Below are 19,636 nucleotides of genomic sequence, written 5' to 3'. Positions count from 1 at the left end.
TTCCTTATCACATCCCAGACATATCTAGTGAGGAATGAGCTTCTCCTCTCAACTCATATTTTAGCAGCTTTTGTTAACTCTGTTTTTCTTAAGGAGCTGTGTGTTACCTTTTAAAACCTGCATGCTTTTGACAGGTGATGAGTAATACTGCTGCTAGTGTGTGTGTGTGTGTGTGTGTGTGTGTGTGTGTGTGTGTGTGTGTGTGTGTGTGTGTGTGTGTGTGTGTGTGTGTGTGTGTGTGTGTGTGTGTGTGTGTGTGTTTTAGAGAGGGAGGGAGTTGTTTATGTATCAGTATATGAGTGTGTTAGAGTTGACAGATAAGTTGTGAATGGATTTTAGAATCAATTTCAAACAGTAATATATATACACCACACTTTTCCTGAGCAGCCCCGGGCATGAAGGTTTCCTCTTTATTTTTTTATTTATTTATTTCACCTTTATTTAACCAGGTAGGCAAGTTGAGAACCAGTTCTAATTTACAACTGTGAACTGACCAAGATAAAGCAAAGCAGTTCGACACATACAACGACACAGAGTTACACATGGAGTAAAACAAACATACAGTCAATAATACAGTATAAACAAGTCTATATACGATGTGAGCAAATGAGGTGAGATAAGGGAGGTAAAGGCAAAAAGGCCATGGTGGCAAAGTAAATACAATATAGCAAGTAAAACACTGGAATGGTAGAGGAAGGGAAGGAAGGGAGGTAAGGAAGGGAGGTAAGAAAAGTCCATTCTGATGCCTCACTGGATTAGACAGAGGGAGACAACTCACTGGTCACTTAGTTACTGCCTGACTTTCCTGGTCAGCATCATAGCTTCTCAGTGTACATACTGTACATGTGTGTATGTGTGTGTAAAATAGGTGTGTGTGAGCAAGCCAGCGGATGTGTGTATACATTTAAATGTACTTCTTTGTGTTTGTGGGTATGTAAGGGGTTTTATGTGAGATTGCAGATACATTCTGTTCTATTCCTAGAAGAGCTGCTGACCTCATGGCTCATCCTGGTCCGTCAGCGACAGTAGGGGACTGAAATCTGGACATTCACTCACGCATGCAGCGAAACACACACACATGCAAACATACACACAAACAGGCACATTTACATGCATCCACACGTCTGCACACTCACTCATTTGCGCATACCTATTTTAGAACATACTTGTTAAAGTGTCAAAGGAAAGTATGGGTGCTAAAGTCATTACATGGTGATTATCACTTCAAACTGCTGTTTTATTGTCTGTGGTTGCTCTAGTCCACTTTATCTATACTTTAAGGTTGTTGTGTTCTTGCTCTGCTCTATTCTGCACTGCAGGAGTACTAGCTGTGCTCGTTATTAGTCAAACAGTAGTCATAATATGAGCCTACCTTGCCTGATCGCTCCCACTTTCTCACAGTCTGTCTCTCATACATATGTATGCACAGATAGACACAGAAGTACACACACACATATGAATAAATAAAGACTTGGCCTGGTAGCTTTTTAATTAGATCAACTGGCCCCTGATCTAGGTGCTGGAGGGGCAGGTTGTCATGGGAACATGAGTATGTGTGTTGTGTGTGCTGAACTGACTGATAGTCCAGAACTGTGACACATGTGACACAATGAGATGATGAGAATCTGATACTCTGTGCAACAGACCGGAACACTGACTGGAGAGCAGATGAAGTGGGAAAACTGAGTAAACAACGTTTGCAATGTGGAGCTTTATTGTTATTAGGTCCACAGAGGAGCTCATTTGAGAAGTACTGCTAGACTGTAGTCTGGCTATGAATGGCTTTCACTATACGATATCTCACTGTCTTTCTTCCCATAGGGTGATTATAAACATAAATGATCAGGGAAGTTGGCTTCAATTCATACTTCTTGACCAATGTGCTCACTATATACCCTGTGTGCAGGTGTTCCATCCAGAGGGAGTGTTCCGGGGGGCTGATGGTGCGCTCCTGGATCGGAATGGGTGAGGGTCCCCAGCAGTGCCCCTCCATGACCCTCACCCCCCAAGAGATTAGCCTCTCCGCTGACATCAAGGTACCAGACATTGCATAATAACTGGTTTTCCTATGTCCTACATCAGTACGTTTATCAGTTCAAACAGAAACTTTAGCAAATATTGTGAAGTTTCAAGTCAAATCAAAGTTTATTTGTCACGTGCGCCAAATACAACAGGACCTTACAGTGAAATGCTTACTTAAAGGCTCTAACCAATAGTGCGAAAAAAGGTATGTGTGTGTGTGTGGGGGGGGGGGGGGGGGGGGGGGGGGTTAAGTAAAGAAATAAAACAACAGTAAAAAGACATTTGAAAATTACAGTAGCAAGGCTATATACAGACACCGGTTTGTGAGGCTTATTGAGGTAGTATGTAGGTATGGTTAAAACTTCTTATGGCTGTGCGGCAGTATTGAGTAGCTTGGATGAGGAAGGTGCCCAGAGTAAACTGCCTACAACTCAGGTCCAGAAGCTAAGATATGCATATTATTAGTAGATTTGGATAGAAAACACTCTGGCGTTTCTAAAACTGTTTGAATGATGTCTGTGAGTATAACAGAACTCATATGGCAGGCAAAAACCTGAGAAAGAATCCAACCAGGAAGTGGGAAATCTGAGGTTTGTAGTTTTTCAACCCTTTGCCTATCCAAGATACAGTGTAAATTTGGTCCGATTGCACTTTCTAAGGCTTCCACTAGATGTCAACAGTCTTTAGAACGTTGTTTGATGCTTCTACTGTGATGGAGGGGGGAATGAGAGCTGATTGAGTAACAGGTCTGGCAGAGTGCCATGAGCTCATTCAGGCTCGCTCCCGTGAGAGGTAGCTGCGTTCCATTGCATTTCTAAAGACAAAGGAATTCTCCGGTTGAAACATTATTGAAGATTTATGTTAAAAACATCCTAAAGATTGATTCTATACATCGTTTGACATGTTTCTACGAACTGTAATGGATTTATTTTACTTTTCGTCTGACCTGCACGTTGTGAATTTGGATTTGTGAACTCAAGGCGCGAACAAAAAGGAGGTATTTGGACATAAATTATGGACTTTATGGATTCCTGGGAGTGCATTCTGATGAAGATCATCAAAGGTAAGTGAATATTTATAACGCTATTTCTGACTTTTACTGACTCCACAAAATGGCGGATATCTGTATGGCTTGTTTTTGTGTCTGAGCACCATACTCAGATTATTGCATGGTGTGCTCGGTAAAGCTTTTTTGAAATCTGACACTGCGGTTGCATTAAGGAGAAGTTTATCTAAAGTTCCCCGCGTAACACTTGTATTTTCATCAACATTTATGATGAGTATTTCTGTAAATTGATGTGGATCTCTGCAAAATCCCCGGATGTTTTGGAAGCAAAACATTACTGAACGTAACGCGCCAATGTAAACTGAGATTTTTGGATATAAATATGAACTTTATCGAACAAAACATACATGTATTGTGTAACTTGAAGTCCTATGAGTGTCATCTGATGAAGATCATCAAAGGTTAGTGATTAATTTGACCTCTATTTCTGCTTTTTGTGACTCCTTTCTTTGGCTGGAAAAATGGCTGTGTTTTTCTGTGACTAGATACTGACCTAACATAATCGTTTGGTGTGCTTTCGTCGTAAAGCCTTTTTGAAATCGGACACTGTGGTGGAATTAACAGCAAGTTTATCTTTAAAATGGTGTAAAATACTTGTATGTTTGAGGAATTTTAATTATGAGATTTCTGTTGTTTTGAATTTGGCGCCCTGCACTTTCACTGGCTGTTGTCATATCGATCCCGTTAGATGGATCTAACGGATCTCTCTAGAAGTTTTAAAGTAACTATGCATATATGATGAACAGAGAGTAGCAGTAGTGTAAAATTATTATTATTATAGTATTGAGTTGTGAAGTTATCATCCTTCTCAGTTGTACGTACACTAGGTACATTATCAGGCTCACACACAGCACTGTGTTGGGTATGTAAGTCAGGTAGGCTGTGATAGGTCCAGCAGCTGTCCAATTCACAGTCATCACTCAGAGCCACAAGAGCTGGGCCCCCTGCCGTCTCCCCAAACAGGAAACAGCAGGCAGGAAAGAGGAAGTAAGGGCCACAGCCAGGAAGAGATCAATTCCAAAGACAATAGAGTGCAGTTCAGTGTAGCATGTTACCATAACGTCAGTGGCCTCTCCAACTACTGTATCTATAGCTATGTCATCTTCCTCTCCATCTCTATCCCCTTCCCCCTCTTTCCCCTTCCCCCCTTCTCCCCCTCTTCCCCCTATTCTACCTCTTCTCCCCCTCTTCCACCTCTTGTCCCCCTCTTCCCCCTCTGTTTTTCTCGCACATATTGAAATAGATCAGTGAGATTTACAGGCAATGCAGTCCTGCTATATGACACTGTTTTGTTCCTCAGTGTTATGTCTCTCATGTCTCTTCTCACGTAACAGTATATTTGGATGCAAGTTTATTGTGCCATCTGTCATTTGAAGACAATGTTTTCTCTCTCTCGTCCCCTCTCTCCTTCCCTTCATCCCCCTCACCCTTCCTTCTCTCCAACAGGATGTGGGGATTCTGATAAACGGTAGTGTCCCTGACCTGGTTGGTTCCCGGGTAGAATGTGACTACGGATTGGGCGTTGCCACCGTTGCCACTGTGCACCTGGACTATGGCCCCGCCCAGATTCAGACCTGCCCCCTCCTGCCCCGGGAGAGGTATCCCCACATCCCCCCTGGCAGAGGTAAGGGTTACATGTACTGGTAGAACACTAGTTGGATTTCATCCAGTGACATCACCCCTGATCCTGAGATATGCCGAATATGTCTCCATGTTATATGTTGTTGTGACAGATCACCTGATGGTTCCTGTGGCGATTAAGGTGAATGGCACGTCTGTGGTTTCGGGGACCTTCCTCATCTATGATTGCGAGAGGACAGGAGCGATACACCCCAAGATTGCGTGAGTGTTTCAAATCTATGAGTCATCCTGGGTTTCTCTTAGATTTGTTCCACCATCTCCCTGTGTTATCCACTAACACTTGCCAAATCTTCCTAAGTTAAACCCAGTTACAATGAACACACACACACACAAGGCCCAAAGCCCCGTCACTTGCATGAAGAAAAGAAGGAAATACAGGGTGCCTTGTGAGAATTAATTGGCGAGTGGGTAACCCGCCTCTACCATCCATTCTATTAGCCAACGTGCAATCACTGTGGAATAAACTGGATGAGCTCCGTTCAAGACTATCCTACCAACGGGACAATAAAAACTGTAATATCTTATGCTTCACCGAGTTGTGGATGAATGGCGACACAGATAATATACAGTTGGCTAGGTTTTCCGTGCATCGGCAGGACAGAACATCTACGTCCGGTAAGACGAGGAGTGGGTGTGTGTGTCTGTTTGTCAATAACAGCTGGTGCGCAATGTCTAATATTAAGGTAGTCTCGAGCTATTGCCCGACTGAGGTACTGTAGAGGTACCTCATGATATGCTGTAAACCACGCTATCTACCAAGAGAGTTTTCATCTATACTTTTCATAGCCATAAATTTACCACCACAAACCGATGCTGGCACTAAGACCGCACTCAACTAGCTGTATAAGGCCATAAGCAAACAAGAAAATGCTCATCCAGAAGCGGTGCTCCTAGTAGCCAGGGACTTTAACCTCTAGCGACGAGCAATCCCGTATCCGGGATCTTAAGTATAGCCTCAAGCTCATTAGCATAACGCAACACCTGTTAAAGCCCCCCCCGTTCAGCTCAAACCGTGGCGCAGGCAATGCAAAAATATTCTTAGAAATATTTAACCTCCACACATTAACAAGTCCAATACCTCAAATGAAAGATAAACACCTTGTTCATCTACCCAGCATGTCAGATATGTTTTACGGCGAAAACACACCACATATTTATATTAGACCACAACCGAAACAAAGACAAGACAAAGACCATTTTGTTCAGAAAATACTCAAAAATGTCTGGAGAAATTATAGATAGTGCCGCAAGATAACATAAATAGACATCATAAACTTTGACTAAATATACATGTTCTATATATAGTTAGAAAGATACACTGCTTCTTAATGCAATCGCTTTGTCACATTTATTTTTAACGTTACAGAAATCGCTCACTATTCAATAATCTGAGACGGCGCTCAGACATAAGCAATATTTCTCCGCTATGTTGGAGTCAACAGAAACACAAAATTACAACATAAATATTCCCTTACCTTTGATGGTCTTCGTTCAGAATGTAGTGGAAGGGGTCATACTTACCCAAAACATCGTTTGGTTTCAAGTCGTGTGTCTTTGTATTAGCATCTGCTAGCAGTTTCAGCTGAAATGCACCCAAAATTTCCTCTGGTCCCGAAAAGTTGTGCATCAAAACTTCAAAATTACATATTATATGTCGACTAAACTGGTCAAACTAAGTGCAGAATCAAGCTTTAGGATGTTCTAAACGTACAAAACAATTCTCAATTCAACCGGTCAATGTTACTTCTTCTCAGGAGAGCTGGAACAAAGGAATGACTGTGTCCAATTCGCGCCCTAATGCACAGGTATTTTCTCGCGACACGCACTCAATTCCCTCCCAAAGGGATTTGAACAATTAAACGCTGTACTGAATGAGGACATCTAGTGGAAGACATAGAAAGTGTCCCCAGATCCATAGCTGGTTGGGAAGGGTGGGGGCGATGGCGTCAAAGTTGCCCCAACTTTCATGATCCCAAAACTAGTTTGGGAGATTGCCTGCCCTGTGAGTTCTGCTATACTTACAGACATAATTCTAACGGTTTTAGAAGCTTTAGAGTGTTTTCTATCCAATAATAATTATATGCATATATTAGCAATTTTGGACAGATTTTTTTTCAGTTTACTATGGGCACGCAATTCCTCCAAAGGGGGCAGTATTCAGCCTAGCCCTAACAGGTTTTAACTATTCATGAAAATCGCAAATGAAATGAAATAAATATATTGGCTCTCAAGCTTAGCCTTTTGTTAGAACACTGTCATCTCAGATTTTCAAAATATGCTTTTCAACCATAGCTAAACAAGCATTTGTGTAAGAGTATTGATAGCTAGCATAGCATTAAGCCTAGCATTCAGCAGGCAACATTTTCACAAAAACAAGAAAAGCATTCAAATAAAATAATTTACCTTTGAAGAACTTCAGATGTTTTCAATGAGGAGACTCTCAGTTAGATAGCAAATGTTCAGTTTTTCCAAAAATATTATTTGTGTAGGAGAAACCCCTCCGTTTTGTTCATCACGTTTGGCCAAGAAAAAAACCTGAAAATTCAGTCATTATAACGTCAAACTTTTTTCCAAATTAACTCCATAATATCGACAGAAACATGGCAAACGTTGTTTAGAATCAATCCTCAAGGTGTTTTTCACATATCTATTCGATTATATATCATTTGTGGAAGTTTGGTTTCTCCTCTAAAACACATGGGAAAATGCATGCAGCTGGAGATTACGCAATAATTTCAACGGGGGACACAGAGCGGACACCTGGTAAATGTAGTCTCTTATGGTCAATCTTCCATTGATATGCCTACAAATACGTCACAATGCTGCAGACACCTTGGGGAAATGACAGAAAGTGTAGGCCCATTCCTTGCGCATTCACAGCCATATAAGGAGACATTGGAACAAAGCGCATTCAAAATCTGGGGCATTTCCTGTTTGAAATGTCATCTTGGTTTCACCTGTAGCATCAGTTCTGTGGCACTCACAGATAATATCTTTGCAGATTTGGAAACGTCAGTGTTTTCTTTCCAAAGCTGTCAATTATATGCATAGTCAAGCATCTTTTCGTGACAAAATATCTTGTTTAAAACGGGAACATTTTTCATCCAAAAATTTTAATAGCGCCCCCTAATGCATAATCTGTTATACCTAATTTCTACCAGCATATCACATATGCAACAAGAGAAAAAAAAACTCTAGACCAACTTTACTCCACACACACTCTACACACGCATACAAAGCTATCCCTTGCCCTCCATTTGGAAACTCTGACCATAATTATATCCTCCTGATTCCTGCTTACAAGCAAATACTAAAGCAAGAAATACCAGTGACTCGCTCAATATGGAAGTGGTCAGATGGCATGGATGCCGTGCTACAGGACTGTTTTGCTAGCACAGACTGGAATATGTTCCGGGATTCATCGAATGAGGCATTGAGGAGTATACCCCCTCAGTCACCTGCTTCATCAATAAGTGCATGAATTACGTCGTCCCACAGGGACTGTACGTACATATCCCAACCATAAGCCGTGGATTACAGGTTAGAGCTGCCGTTTTCAAGGAGCGGGACACCAATCCGACACTTATAATAAATCCCGCTATGCCCTCAGACGAACCATCAAACAGGCAAAGTGTCAATACAAAAAGTATTGGATGTGGCAGGACTTGTAAACTATTACGTACTACAAAGGGAAACCCAGCCGCGAGCTGCCCAGTGACGTGAGCCTACCAGATGGGCTAAATACCTTCTATGCTCGCTTCGAGGCAAGAAGCATGCATGAAAGCACCAGCTGTTCTGGACAACTGTGTGATCACGCCCGCTGTAGCCTATGTGAGCAAGACCTTTAAACAGGTCAAAAAGTCTCACTTTTCCCCTACCTACATATACAAATTATTGTTGTAAGTAAGCATAGCACAGTAAGGTCTAAACCTTTTGTATTCGGCGCATGTGACAAATACAATTTGATTTGATTTGAAATAGCTGGATCATAAGTGTGAGATTTGAGGCAATCAAACAGCCCCGTCCTTGAGCAGAGTTCTCTGCCAAGTCCCTAGCATCACTCAAATGTCGGCCAAATGTCATTTATTGTCTCAATGGCATTCTCATCGCACATAGAGCAACAATCAGAATGGGCGGCAGAGCTAAAGAAACCAGTATCGGTGTCACAGTGGGGAGCTGTGCTGTTTATATTTGTGTTGTACTGTATGTTGTTGGTTGGCTGTACAGTATCTCTCATGTTGTATGTTGCCTAGCAACATTTGTTTATTGGGATTAAATATAGTTTATTGAATTGAATAGTTTACCCTCTGTACTCAGTGAGGGTGATGTTGGTTAAATGTTATTCTATGTCTATTAGCATAGTTTAAATTCAGCCTAGTCGAGGCTTTATGTGGAATGTGAAATTAATATACTGTGGAAGCAAAAGTAAGGAAATTGTAAGTAGGAGCTTTGGTTGGTTCTGTTGATGTTTTTTCATGTGGAGGCTGTGGCCTGTATGGTCTGTATGTCCGTAGCCAGCGTGACTGCTGACCACAGAGGCAGGAGAGAAACTGCCCACAAAATGAGGAGGAAACTGAGCTACACTTCCTAACCTCCTGCCAAATGTATGACCATATTAGAGACACATATCTCCCTCAGATTACACAGACCCTCAAAGAATTCACAAAATAAATCCAATTTTGAACAACTCCCATATCGATTGGGCGATTGGCCATCACAGCAGCAAGACCTGTTGCCACAAGAAAAGGGCAACCAGTGAAGAACAAACAAACACCACTGTAAATACATCCCATATTTACATTTATTTATTTTCCCTTTTCTACTTTAACAATTTTCACATCGTTATAACACTGTACATGGAGTGCATTCCGAAAGCATCAAATCCCTTTGACTTTTTCCACATTTTATTACATTACAACCTTATTTTAAAATGGATTAAATAAAAATAAAACTCCTCATCAATATACACACAATACCCCATAATGACAAAGCAAAAAGAGGTTTATTGAAATGTTTGCAAATGTATTAAAAATATAAAACAGAAATAACTTATAAGTATTCAGACCCTTTGCTATGAGACTTGAATTGGTGCATCCTGTTTCCATTGATCATCCTTGAGATGTTTCTACAACTTGGTTGTAGTCCACTTGTGGTAAATTCAATTGATTGGACATGATTTGGAAAGGCACACACCTGTCTATATAAGGTTCCACAGTTGACAGTGTATGTCAGAGCATAAACCAATCCATGAGGTGGAAGGAATCATCCTTGGAGCTCCGAGACAGGATTGTGTCGTGGCACAGATCTGGGGAAGGGTACCAAAACATTTCTGCAGCATTGAACGTCCCCAAGAACACAGTGGCCTCCCCCATTATTAACTGGAAGAAGTTTGGAACCACCAAGACACTTCCTAGAGCTGGCCTCCTGGCCAAACTGAGCAATCGGGGGAGAAGGGCGGCAAGGTAGCCTAGTGGACTAGTAACCGGAAGGTTGCAAGTTCAAACCCCCGAGCTGACAAGGTACAAATCTGTCGTTCTGCCCCTGAACAGGGCCGTCATTGTGTTCCTAGGCCGTCATTGAAAATAAGAATTTGTTCTTAACTGACTTGCCTAGTTAAATAAAGATAAAATTAAAATAAAAAATAAAGGGCCTTGGTCAGGGAGGTGACCAAGAATCCGATAGTCACTCTGACAGAGCTCCAGAGAAGGACAACCATCTCTGCAGCACTCCACCAATCAGGCCTTTATGGTAGAGTGGCCAGACGTAAGCCACTCCTCAGTAAAAGGAACATGACAGCCTGCTTGGAGTTTGCCAAGAGGCACCTAAGGACTCTCAGACTATGAGAAACAAGATTCTCTGTTCTGATGAAACCAAGATTGAAGTCTTTGGCCTGAATGCCAAGCGTCACGTCTGGAGGAAACCTGGCACCATCTCTACGGTGAAGCACAGTGGTGGCAGCGTCATGCTGTGGGGATGTTTTTCAGCGTCAGGGACTGGGAGACTAGTCAGGATCAAGGGAAAAATGAACAGAGAAAAGTACAGGGAGATCCTTAATGAAAACCTGCTCCAGAGGCTCAGGACCTCAGACTGAGGCGAAGGTTTACCTTCCAACAGGACAATGACCCTGTTGACAACGCAGGCTTCGGATCAAGTCTCTGAATGTCCTTGAGTGGCCCAGTCAGAGCCCGGACTTAAACCCGATTGAACATCTCTGGAGACACCTGAAAATAGCTGTGCAGCGACGCTCCCCATCCAACCTGACAGAGATTGAAGGGATCTGCAGAGAAGAATGGAAGAAACTCTCCAAATACAGGTGTGCCAAGCTTGTAGCATCACACCCAAGAAGACTCAAGGCTGTGATCCCTGCCAAATGTGCTTCAATAAAGTACTGAGTAAGTGATTTCAATACGTATGTAAATGGAATATTTCTGTTTTCTAAAAACCTGTTTTTACTTTGTCGTTATGAGTTATTGCGTGTAGATTTTAGAATAAGGCTGTAACGTAACAAAATGTGGAAAAATGTCAAGGGGTCTGAATACATTCCGAATGCACTATAGCCATAATATTACATTTTAAATGTATTTTTTCCTATGAAACTTTTGTGAATGTAATGTTTACTGTTCATTTTTATTATTGATTTCACTTTTGTATATTATCTATTTCACTTACTTTGGTAATGTAAACATATGTTTCCCATGCCAATAAAGCCCTTTGAATTGAAATGAGAGAGAGAGGCTTCTCTGTTCTGGAGGACAGCCAGCTGGTTTCCTATTTGCGTATTTGACCATGTTTCGGGATCTGCCTTATCTCATGAGCAGATCTCTGGATCAGTGTGTTTGTGTGTGTGTGCATGTGTGCGCGTGTGTGTGTAAATGCTGATCAGATCTGTTAACTATTTGGATGTGTCCCTCTTGCACACTTATCATGTCGCTTTGGAGGTGTGAAAGTAGACTTGAGTATAATATACAGTATGTGTTTACCTATAAATGACTGTGTATGTGTATGCATTCAAAGGCTAACTTAGGGTTTGTTAATTTGGCTCACTTGTCAAATTGGTTTAGTGGTGTGAAAATGGACTTGTGTGTGTGTATACATGTGTATGTAAGTAGGTGAATATGTGTGTGTGTTCTTTTATGCCTCTGAGGTCCACAGTGGGGTCTGATAGTGTGAAGTATTGCTGAAGGTGATAATGCCCTAAGTGCCATTCTCACATGAAGAGCACAGGGCTGCTAAATGAAGACTGCAGATTAGATTAGACTCTATCCACATTTAATCACTTCAAGCTGTGGGATCCTGAGTGGTGCAGTGGTCTAAGGCACTGCATCGCAGTGCTAAAGGCGTCACTACAGACCCGACTTCGATCCTGGGCTCTATCACAACCGGCCGTGATCGGGAGTCCCATAGGGTGGCGCACAGTTGACCAAGTGTCGTCCTGGTTAGGGGAGGGATTGGCTGGGGTAGGCCATCATTGTAAATAAGAATTTGTTCTTAATTGATTTGCCTAGTTAAATAAAGGTTAAATAAAATAAATAAAAGTTGCTCTCTCTCTTAACTCCAGAAAGACTGAGAGAGGCTCTCTGTGTCCACTAGAATTTCACCATAACACTGTAACCGGATACGGGCTTATTTCAAACTGCGTTTGGACTGAAGCCTGGTTCTGTGGGTCTTGCATCTGTTTTGAAATGGTACTGTGTGTGTGTTTGTATTCAGAATGGTGTGTGTGTATGTGTGTGTTGAGAGTGCTCTTTCACAGCCGGGTCGATGTGGTTTCTAGGTGAGGCGCTAATGGGGAGCATTCCTCTCAGACCAAACAACTCTCTCTCTCTCTCTCTATCTCTTTCTCTTTCGCTCTTTACACACTCCCCACTTTCTATCTTTTCACTCTCTCACACACTTTCCCCATTTTTTTCAGCCTTTGTCTCCCTCCTCACTATCCCTCTGTGTCTCTCATTCCTCCCTCTGCCCCTTCCCCATTTAATAATGTCTATTCTCGCGTTCTCCTTGACAGAGACATGATTGAGAGTGTGTGTTTAACCACAGTGCTCACTGAGAGGCCCTGAGAGTAAAAGCTCACCTGTGTGTTCAGTGTGTGTGGTATGTTCATTCTGTGTGTGAGGGTCAGCGGTGGGGGGTTCAGGATGGCTCTATAGGACAAGCAAGAAAGGACAAGAAGCTAGAAAGAGTGTTTGTGTGTGGGTGTGTTGTGTGTGTTTCTGTGTGTTTGTGAGTGAGACATTTAGTGAAAAATAAATAAATAAATAAATAAGAGTCCCTGAAGTGGGTTGTCTGCTTCTAATCACCTCCACCCCACCAGAAAACTCACTAGGCTTGGGACGCATCCAGATTGTCATACCAGGATATTCGGTAATACCTGCTCTGAACACAAGAGGTGCTATATTCAAACCCCACTAAGCCTCTGTAATCTTAAGGTTATAAATGATAGCAAGTACATGTAAAATTCCATAGAGAATGCTAACTAAATGCTAACAAGCACATTGCAAACACTTTATACAGTCTCTGACCTAAACTATTTGCAGGACTGAAATCCCAGCTCATAAAGTTATACAAGTAACTCAAAAATGCTACTCACAGTTTTCTGCACACACAAAACAAATATTAGACAGCAAGGCTCTTGATCCAGGAGGGGATTCTCTGCTGCTACCAAGCGAAGCTTGATTTTGGAAGAAGCTAACCACTTAGCTAGATAGCTAACTAGCTACTAAATTAGCAAACCAAATGCACAACTGCAGAGCATTTAGCACATTTTAGACAGTTAACATAATAGTTATAAGATATCTAGCTGGCAAACATTTAGTTTTGAATTCCATACTGTAACTAAATCCCCTGGCTTGTGCTGCACAACAGTGAGTGATTCACAAGGCTCCGGTCTCTCGTCGTTGTGTGCTTGTAAACAATGAAAAATGATGTGACAGGTGAAATTAAGAAAGCAATCTTCTTTATCTCCTAACATATTGCACAAATTGGTTTAAGGTCTTTGCAAAAAAGTAGCTACAAATATTCAGATGTAGAAAAAACTCAAAATAAATAGTTTCAACGGTATTGACGGTATTAACCTTTCTGATCTCCCCATCTCGGATCCGGGATCGTGAATACAGACTCAAGCTCATTACCATAACGCAACGTTAACTATTCATGAAAATCGCAAATGAAATGAAATAAATATGCTAGATCTCAAGCTTAGCCTTTTGTTAACAACTGTCATCTCAGATTTTCAAAATATGCTTCTCAACCATTGCAAAACAAGCATTTGTGTAACAGTATTGATGGCTAACGTAGCATTTAGCGTAGCATTTAGCATTAGCATTCAGCTGGCAACATTTACACAAAAAAACAGAAAAGCATTCAAATAAAATAATTTACCTTTGAAGAACTTCAGATGTTTTCAATGAGGAGACTCTCAGATAGCAAATGTTCAGTTTTTCCTGAAAGATTATTTGTTTAGGACAAATCGCTCCGTTTTCTGCGTCACGTTTAGCTATGAAAAAACCCCTGTATCCAGGATTGTGTAAATCTATCAGCAAGCTCATTAGCATAACACAACGTTAACTATTCATGAAAATCGCAAATGAAATGAAATAAATATGCCATCTCTCAAGCTTAGCCTTTTGTAAACAACACTGTCATCTCAGATTTTCAAAATATGCTTCTCAACCATAGGAAAACAATAATTTGTGTAAAAGTAGCTAGCTAGCGTAGCATTTAGCGTTAGCATTTAGCGTTAGCATTAGCGTTAGCATCCAGCACGCAACATTTCAACAAAAACATAAAAGCCTTCAAATAAAATAATTTACCTTTGAAGAACTTCAGATGTTTTCAATGAGGAGACTCTCAGTTAGATAGCAGATGCTCAGTTTTTCCAAAAATATTCTTTGTGTATTAGAAATAGCTCCGTTTTGTACATCACATTTGGCTACCAAAAAAAAACGAAAATTCAGTCCTCAAAACGCAAACTTTTTTCCAAATTAACTCCATAATATCGACTGAAAACATGGCAAACGTTGTTTAGAATCAATCCTCAAGGTGTTTTTCACATATCTCTTCAATGATATATCGTTCGTGGAAGTGTGCTTTCTCTCCTGAATCCCAGGAGAAAATGCCCGCACCTGAAGATTACGCACAAATTTAGACAAAGGACACCGGGCGGACCCCTGGAAAATGTAGTCTCTTATGGCCAATCTTCCAATGATATGCCTACAAATACGTCACAATGCTGCCGAAATCTTGGGGAAACGGCAGAAGGTCTAAGCTTATTCCTGTCGCATTCACAGCCATATAAGGAGACATTAGAAAACAGAGCTTCAGAAATTCTGCTCATTTCCTGTTTGATGTATCATCTTGGTTTCGCCTGTAGAATGAGTTCTGGGGCATTTACAGACAAAATCTTTGCAGATTCTGAAACTTCAGAGTGTTTTCTTTCCAAAACTGTCAAGAATATGCATAGTCGAGCATCTTTTCGTGACAAAATATCGCGCTTAAAACGGGAACGTTTTTTATCCAAAAATGAAATAGCGCCCCTAGAGATGCAACTGGTTAAAAAAACATCTCGTGGCTATTTCCAAATATCCCGGTATACAGTATATACGGCTTACCGCCCAAGTCTAACACAGACACACCACTCCACGTTCCTGCAAACCCCTCCATCTCTCCAATCATAATCGGCAAGCTGCACCCCTTCTCCCATGGTTGTATGGTTGTATGGAGACAGACAGGGAATCACTGGAGGGGCTGTCACTCCAGGTGTTGGAACATCTGTCTTCCACCCGCAGGCAATAGAGACACACACAGTGGAGGTGTTCCAATTTGGGCTGCTATCTGGGAAGACACACACACAAACACGCACAAACACACACACACAGTACACACATACACACACGCGCAATCACGTACACATGCACGCACGCACGCACACACACACATAGAGCTCCCTCCGGGATTCCTGACTACATAGGCCCTAATGAATAGTGGAGCTCTCTGTTTAGTATCTTCTCTCTGTGCCAGTGTAACCATGTTTGACCTTGCATGTTGCTTCGTCCACTGATTTGTCCACTGGGTTTGTTTGAGTGTTTACTACAGGCTCCAGGTCTCATCTGTGTGTGTTTGGCCCGTGTCAGATGGTCTAATTGTTATCTATGTGTGTTGTCCTGTGTTTCAGGTGTATCAGCTGTCTAAGCACCAGGTGGAGATGTTACTGGGACCAAAACAGCCACTCTTGCCTCTCCACTAAAGACGACTCCAAACCCAGCCTGCTAGAGGTGAGTTACCCCTCTGTGTTAAACCACTCCAATCAGACATACTGGCTAGATTAGAAGTAGCATTAATAAGCATGATTCAGTTCCTCACTAGCCCTGACCTTAAAGGGGCAATCCGCAGTTGAAACAATAACAAAACGGCATCCCGCCATTGTTTAAGTAAAACGATGAAGTGTGGGACTGAAGAAATGTAACCACTCTCAAATGCATAAACAAAGCTGTGGATACAAGTCTGACCATCCATGATGTCAACATTATAGTTTTAATCATGTGTTGATACAGTGTTTGTTTGCATATCGGGTTTGGCCGGGGTAGGCCGTCATTGTAAGTAAGAATTTGTTCTTAACTGACTTGCCTAGTTAAATAAAGGTTCAATGAAAATACTTTGTTTACAAACATTGAGGTTAAACAAGCTTATATTTTGGGTTCTGATGGGGTACAACAGTTGAACTAAGCTCATGAGGCATTTCTACATTATATTCTTCAAGAATCAATGGGTACATATCATTCATTTATAAGTCCAAAACTAGATGTAGCAACGGAAGATTGCCCCTTTAAACATTAGAGGGGAAGCCTTCAACTAAACCCTAGATCAGTGGCAACCAATCACAAGCTTCTATGATGATCTCAGTCCATTCTCATTTGGCCTTGTAACAGCCCGGCAAGTCATGTGGTCATACCAGGTCAAAGCTATCTTACTGTTGTCAGCCATTTTTAAAACAGCCCATAAAACCTCGGGAGACATGGTTAACATACTCCCAACGAGATAATGGGCCGTGTTAAAGCCTCTCTGACCTTTCCAAAACTCTCTCTCCCAGTTCTTCATCGTGGTGGCTTTTGATAGGCCCACTGGAGCCAGTGTGTTGAAGAATGGGTTCACTGTTTCACAGTTTTTCCTGTCTTATGTACAATGCTGTGGTGTCCAGTTAGTGTGTACTGTGCCCGAGTGTGCTTTGATCAGAAAATGAATGTTAGTAATGATGTTTTCAAAATGGTCAAAATCTGTCATTGAAGACTGAGCTCAATATTAAACCTCTTTTTTTCAGACCTCTTTAGAGAAAAACATCTGACAAGCTTTAATTGTGATGAGAACCCCTATCCCTTTAAGTATTGTTATGTTACGACAAGACAAGCTCGTTAAGTTCATTATAGCTATCACAGCCCCCCTAGACACTCCTCACCTCCTCAGAGCATACCTATGCCCTGACAGCATCACCGCTGTGGTACAGCCAGCCACCCCAGTCTTCTACTGCCTTTGGTGTTAGAGCCAAGAGTGTTAACACACAGCTAAGTCCCTCTGCCACTATTAGGAGCCCCACTCACAGGCAGCTGTTTCTGAAAGGAGAGGGTCTGATTGGGTCCAGAGAGACTGATGTACTCAACTGGAGGAGTGTGGTTAGGTGAGTCTGAGTGAGTTAGTCGGGCCATACCATGACAATAAATGTCCTGACTGAAAAATAAAAGTAATATCTTCATAAAAATAATATTCCTATCTTAATCGGAAAAAAAGTCCTATCTTAATCGAAGTAAAAGTCCGATATGAGGTTCTGTAAAGATGGTCAGAAATAAAGTCTGAGTTCAGGTCTTCTGCTTGGAGCCCCATTCTGCCATCATTCCGCCATCTTTGCCATCTGGTGTGTCTCACTGCCCCTCCACTTTAGGATGTTGTTGTTTCCCTCTGAGCAGAGCAGAACTTCACCCTCTTCTTTCCTCCTCCTCCTCTCAGCCACATAAACAGGACAGGTTTTTTACGTTGTTTTCTTTAACCCATGAGTGTTTGTGTCACCTCCTGTCCTCCAGAATTCTGCTTCTTGTCCAAGCCTTGTGGCCAAGGATGTTCCACCATCACCCTCAGGGATAACCCAAGACTTTACCCTGTCGCTAAGCAACGTGGAGCAGGTACAGTATACCCTTACCCTTGTTAGATATTATCCTAAATGTGGTACAGCCGGATAGGACTAAAGTAACTCTTGGTCTTAGAGGGAGATTGGTGGGAATCATAGTCATCAATCCCTAAATGGTTGCTCTTTGGGAGTGAGCTGAGACAGCTGCAGTGACTGTGTGGGAGAGGTTAGAACCAAAATTATACCTCGTAGCTGTCTGTTCCCACCAGGTTCTCACCTCGTAGCTGTCTGTTCCCACCAGGTTCTCACCTCATAGCTCTGTTCCCACCAGGTTCTCACCTCGTAGCTGACTGTTCCCACCAGGTTCTCACCTCATAGCTCTGTTCCCACCAGGTTCAATCAATCAATCAAATGTATTTATAAAGCCCTTTTTACATCAGCCGATGTCACAAAGTGCTGTACAGAAACCCAGTCTAAAACCCCAAACAGCAAGCAATGCAGACGTAGAAGCACGCTGGCTAGGAAAAACTCCCTAGAGAGACAGGAACCTAGGAAGAAACCTAGAGAGGAACCAGGCTCCGAGGGGTGCCTAGTCCTCTTCTGGCTGTGCTGGGTGGAGATTATAACAGAAGATGGCCAAGATGTTCAAACGTTCATAGATGACCAGCAGGGTCAAATAATAATAATCACAGTGGTTGTAGAGGGTACAACAGGTCAGCACCTCAGGAGTAAATGTCAGTTGGCTTTTCATAGCCGATCATTCAGTTAGGTTGACAGGTTCTGTGATGTCTTATCTCTCAGTATGTATACAGTCATTTACAGACATATGGAGACATTCAAAGAACATATAGCAATCTTTAGTACTATTCACCCTATCTTTCTACTTTTGTACATTTTGTACCTTCAGACACTGATTTCAGATCAGTCTGTATAACCCCAATCCTAGCCTCAACATATTGAATGTGAGCCAGAAGCTGATATTGTATCTGTGATGAGGGTCTGACTCTGTCTGTTAGCATGTGACATTCCATCCCTGACTAGTTGCCAGGTCTGGTCAGTCGTAACTATAACCCTGTGCCCTTTCACACACTCTCCCACTGGATTTATATTGTGATAGAGAGTCACACACACACGCACACACACACACACTTTACCATCCAGATTTTGATGAATATGATGAATATGAATTATACATGATTCTGAATTTCTGCCTGGCAGGGACAATTATCCTGTTCTATTTAGATGTTTTGCATTCTTCCCCTCCCAGGGTTGTCAATGGTTACCAGAGTTGTTCAGGGGGACACAGTTCTCCCAGCCAGGTCCCTGTTATTATGTCTCAGTTGACACCCTATTCCCTACATAGTGTTCGTACATGTATAGAATGAACCCAGGAAGATCAACCCTGCTCGACTAATGGGTATCTAGCTCAACTAGATGGAACAGCTACTATGCTGATAATGGAACTAGAACAAGCACATCCTCTGAACAAAGACACATCTCCAATCTCCAATACAAACATGACTAACTATGTGAAAACATGGAGTAACCTTGGTGCCAGGCTGTTGCTGCTGTAGCTTTCTTGCCAATGTTGTCTAACCAATGTTGTCTTGCCAATGTTTGGCATGGATCCATCCAATTGCAAAGCAGTCGGCTGAAGCAGAAACAGACTGTCAATCAAGCTAGGATGGGGAAAATAAAGACCTAGCAACATTTCTAAAGGCAAAATATCTATCCCAAAATGTGTTTCCGCAAACCCCTGTTTTCCTGGGTGATGTCAGACTGCGGCAGCCTTC

General features: G+C 42.0%; 1 protein-coding gene across 2 annotated transcripts in view; it reads left to right on the top strand.

Annotated features, from left to right (window-relative positions):
* The window catches only part of plxnd1 (plexin D1), a 124,787-nt gene that overhangs the window by 17,035 nt on the left and 88,116 nt on the right, over window positions 1-19,636 (top strand). For both annotated transcript variants that reach the window (XM_036947420.1, XM_036947419.1), the window contains exons 5-9: window positions 1,907-2,036; window positions 4,535-4,712; window positions 4,822-4,930; window positions 15,903-16,002; window positions 17,800-17,898. In XM_036947420.1, the coding sequence (XP_036803315.1) occupies window positions 1,907-2,036; window positions 4,535-4,712; window positions 4,822-4,930; window positions 15,903-16,002; window positions 17,800-17,898 (616 nt within the window). The remainder of the gene's footprint in view (window positions 1-1,906; window positions 2,037-4,534; window positions 4,713-4,821; window positions 4,931-15,902; window positions 16,003-17,799; window positions 17,899-19,636) is intronic.

Source organism: Oncorhynchus mykiss, chromosome 16, assembly GCF_013265735.2.
Source record: "Oncorhynchus mykiss isolate Arlee chromosome 16, USDA_OmykA_1.1, whole genome shotgun sequence".
NCBI lineage: Eukaryota > Metazoa > Chordata > Actinopteri > Salmoniformes > Salmonidae > Oncorhynchus > Oncorhynchus mykiss.
The sequence above is the reverse complement of the archived record's forward strand: the minus strand, read 5'-3'. Positions and strand labels throughout refer to the sequence as shown.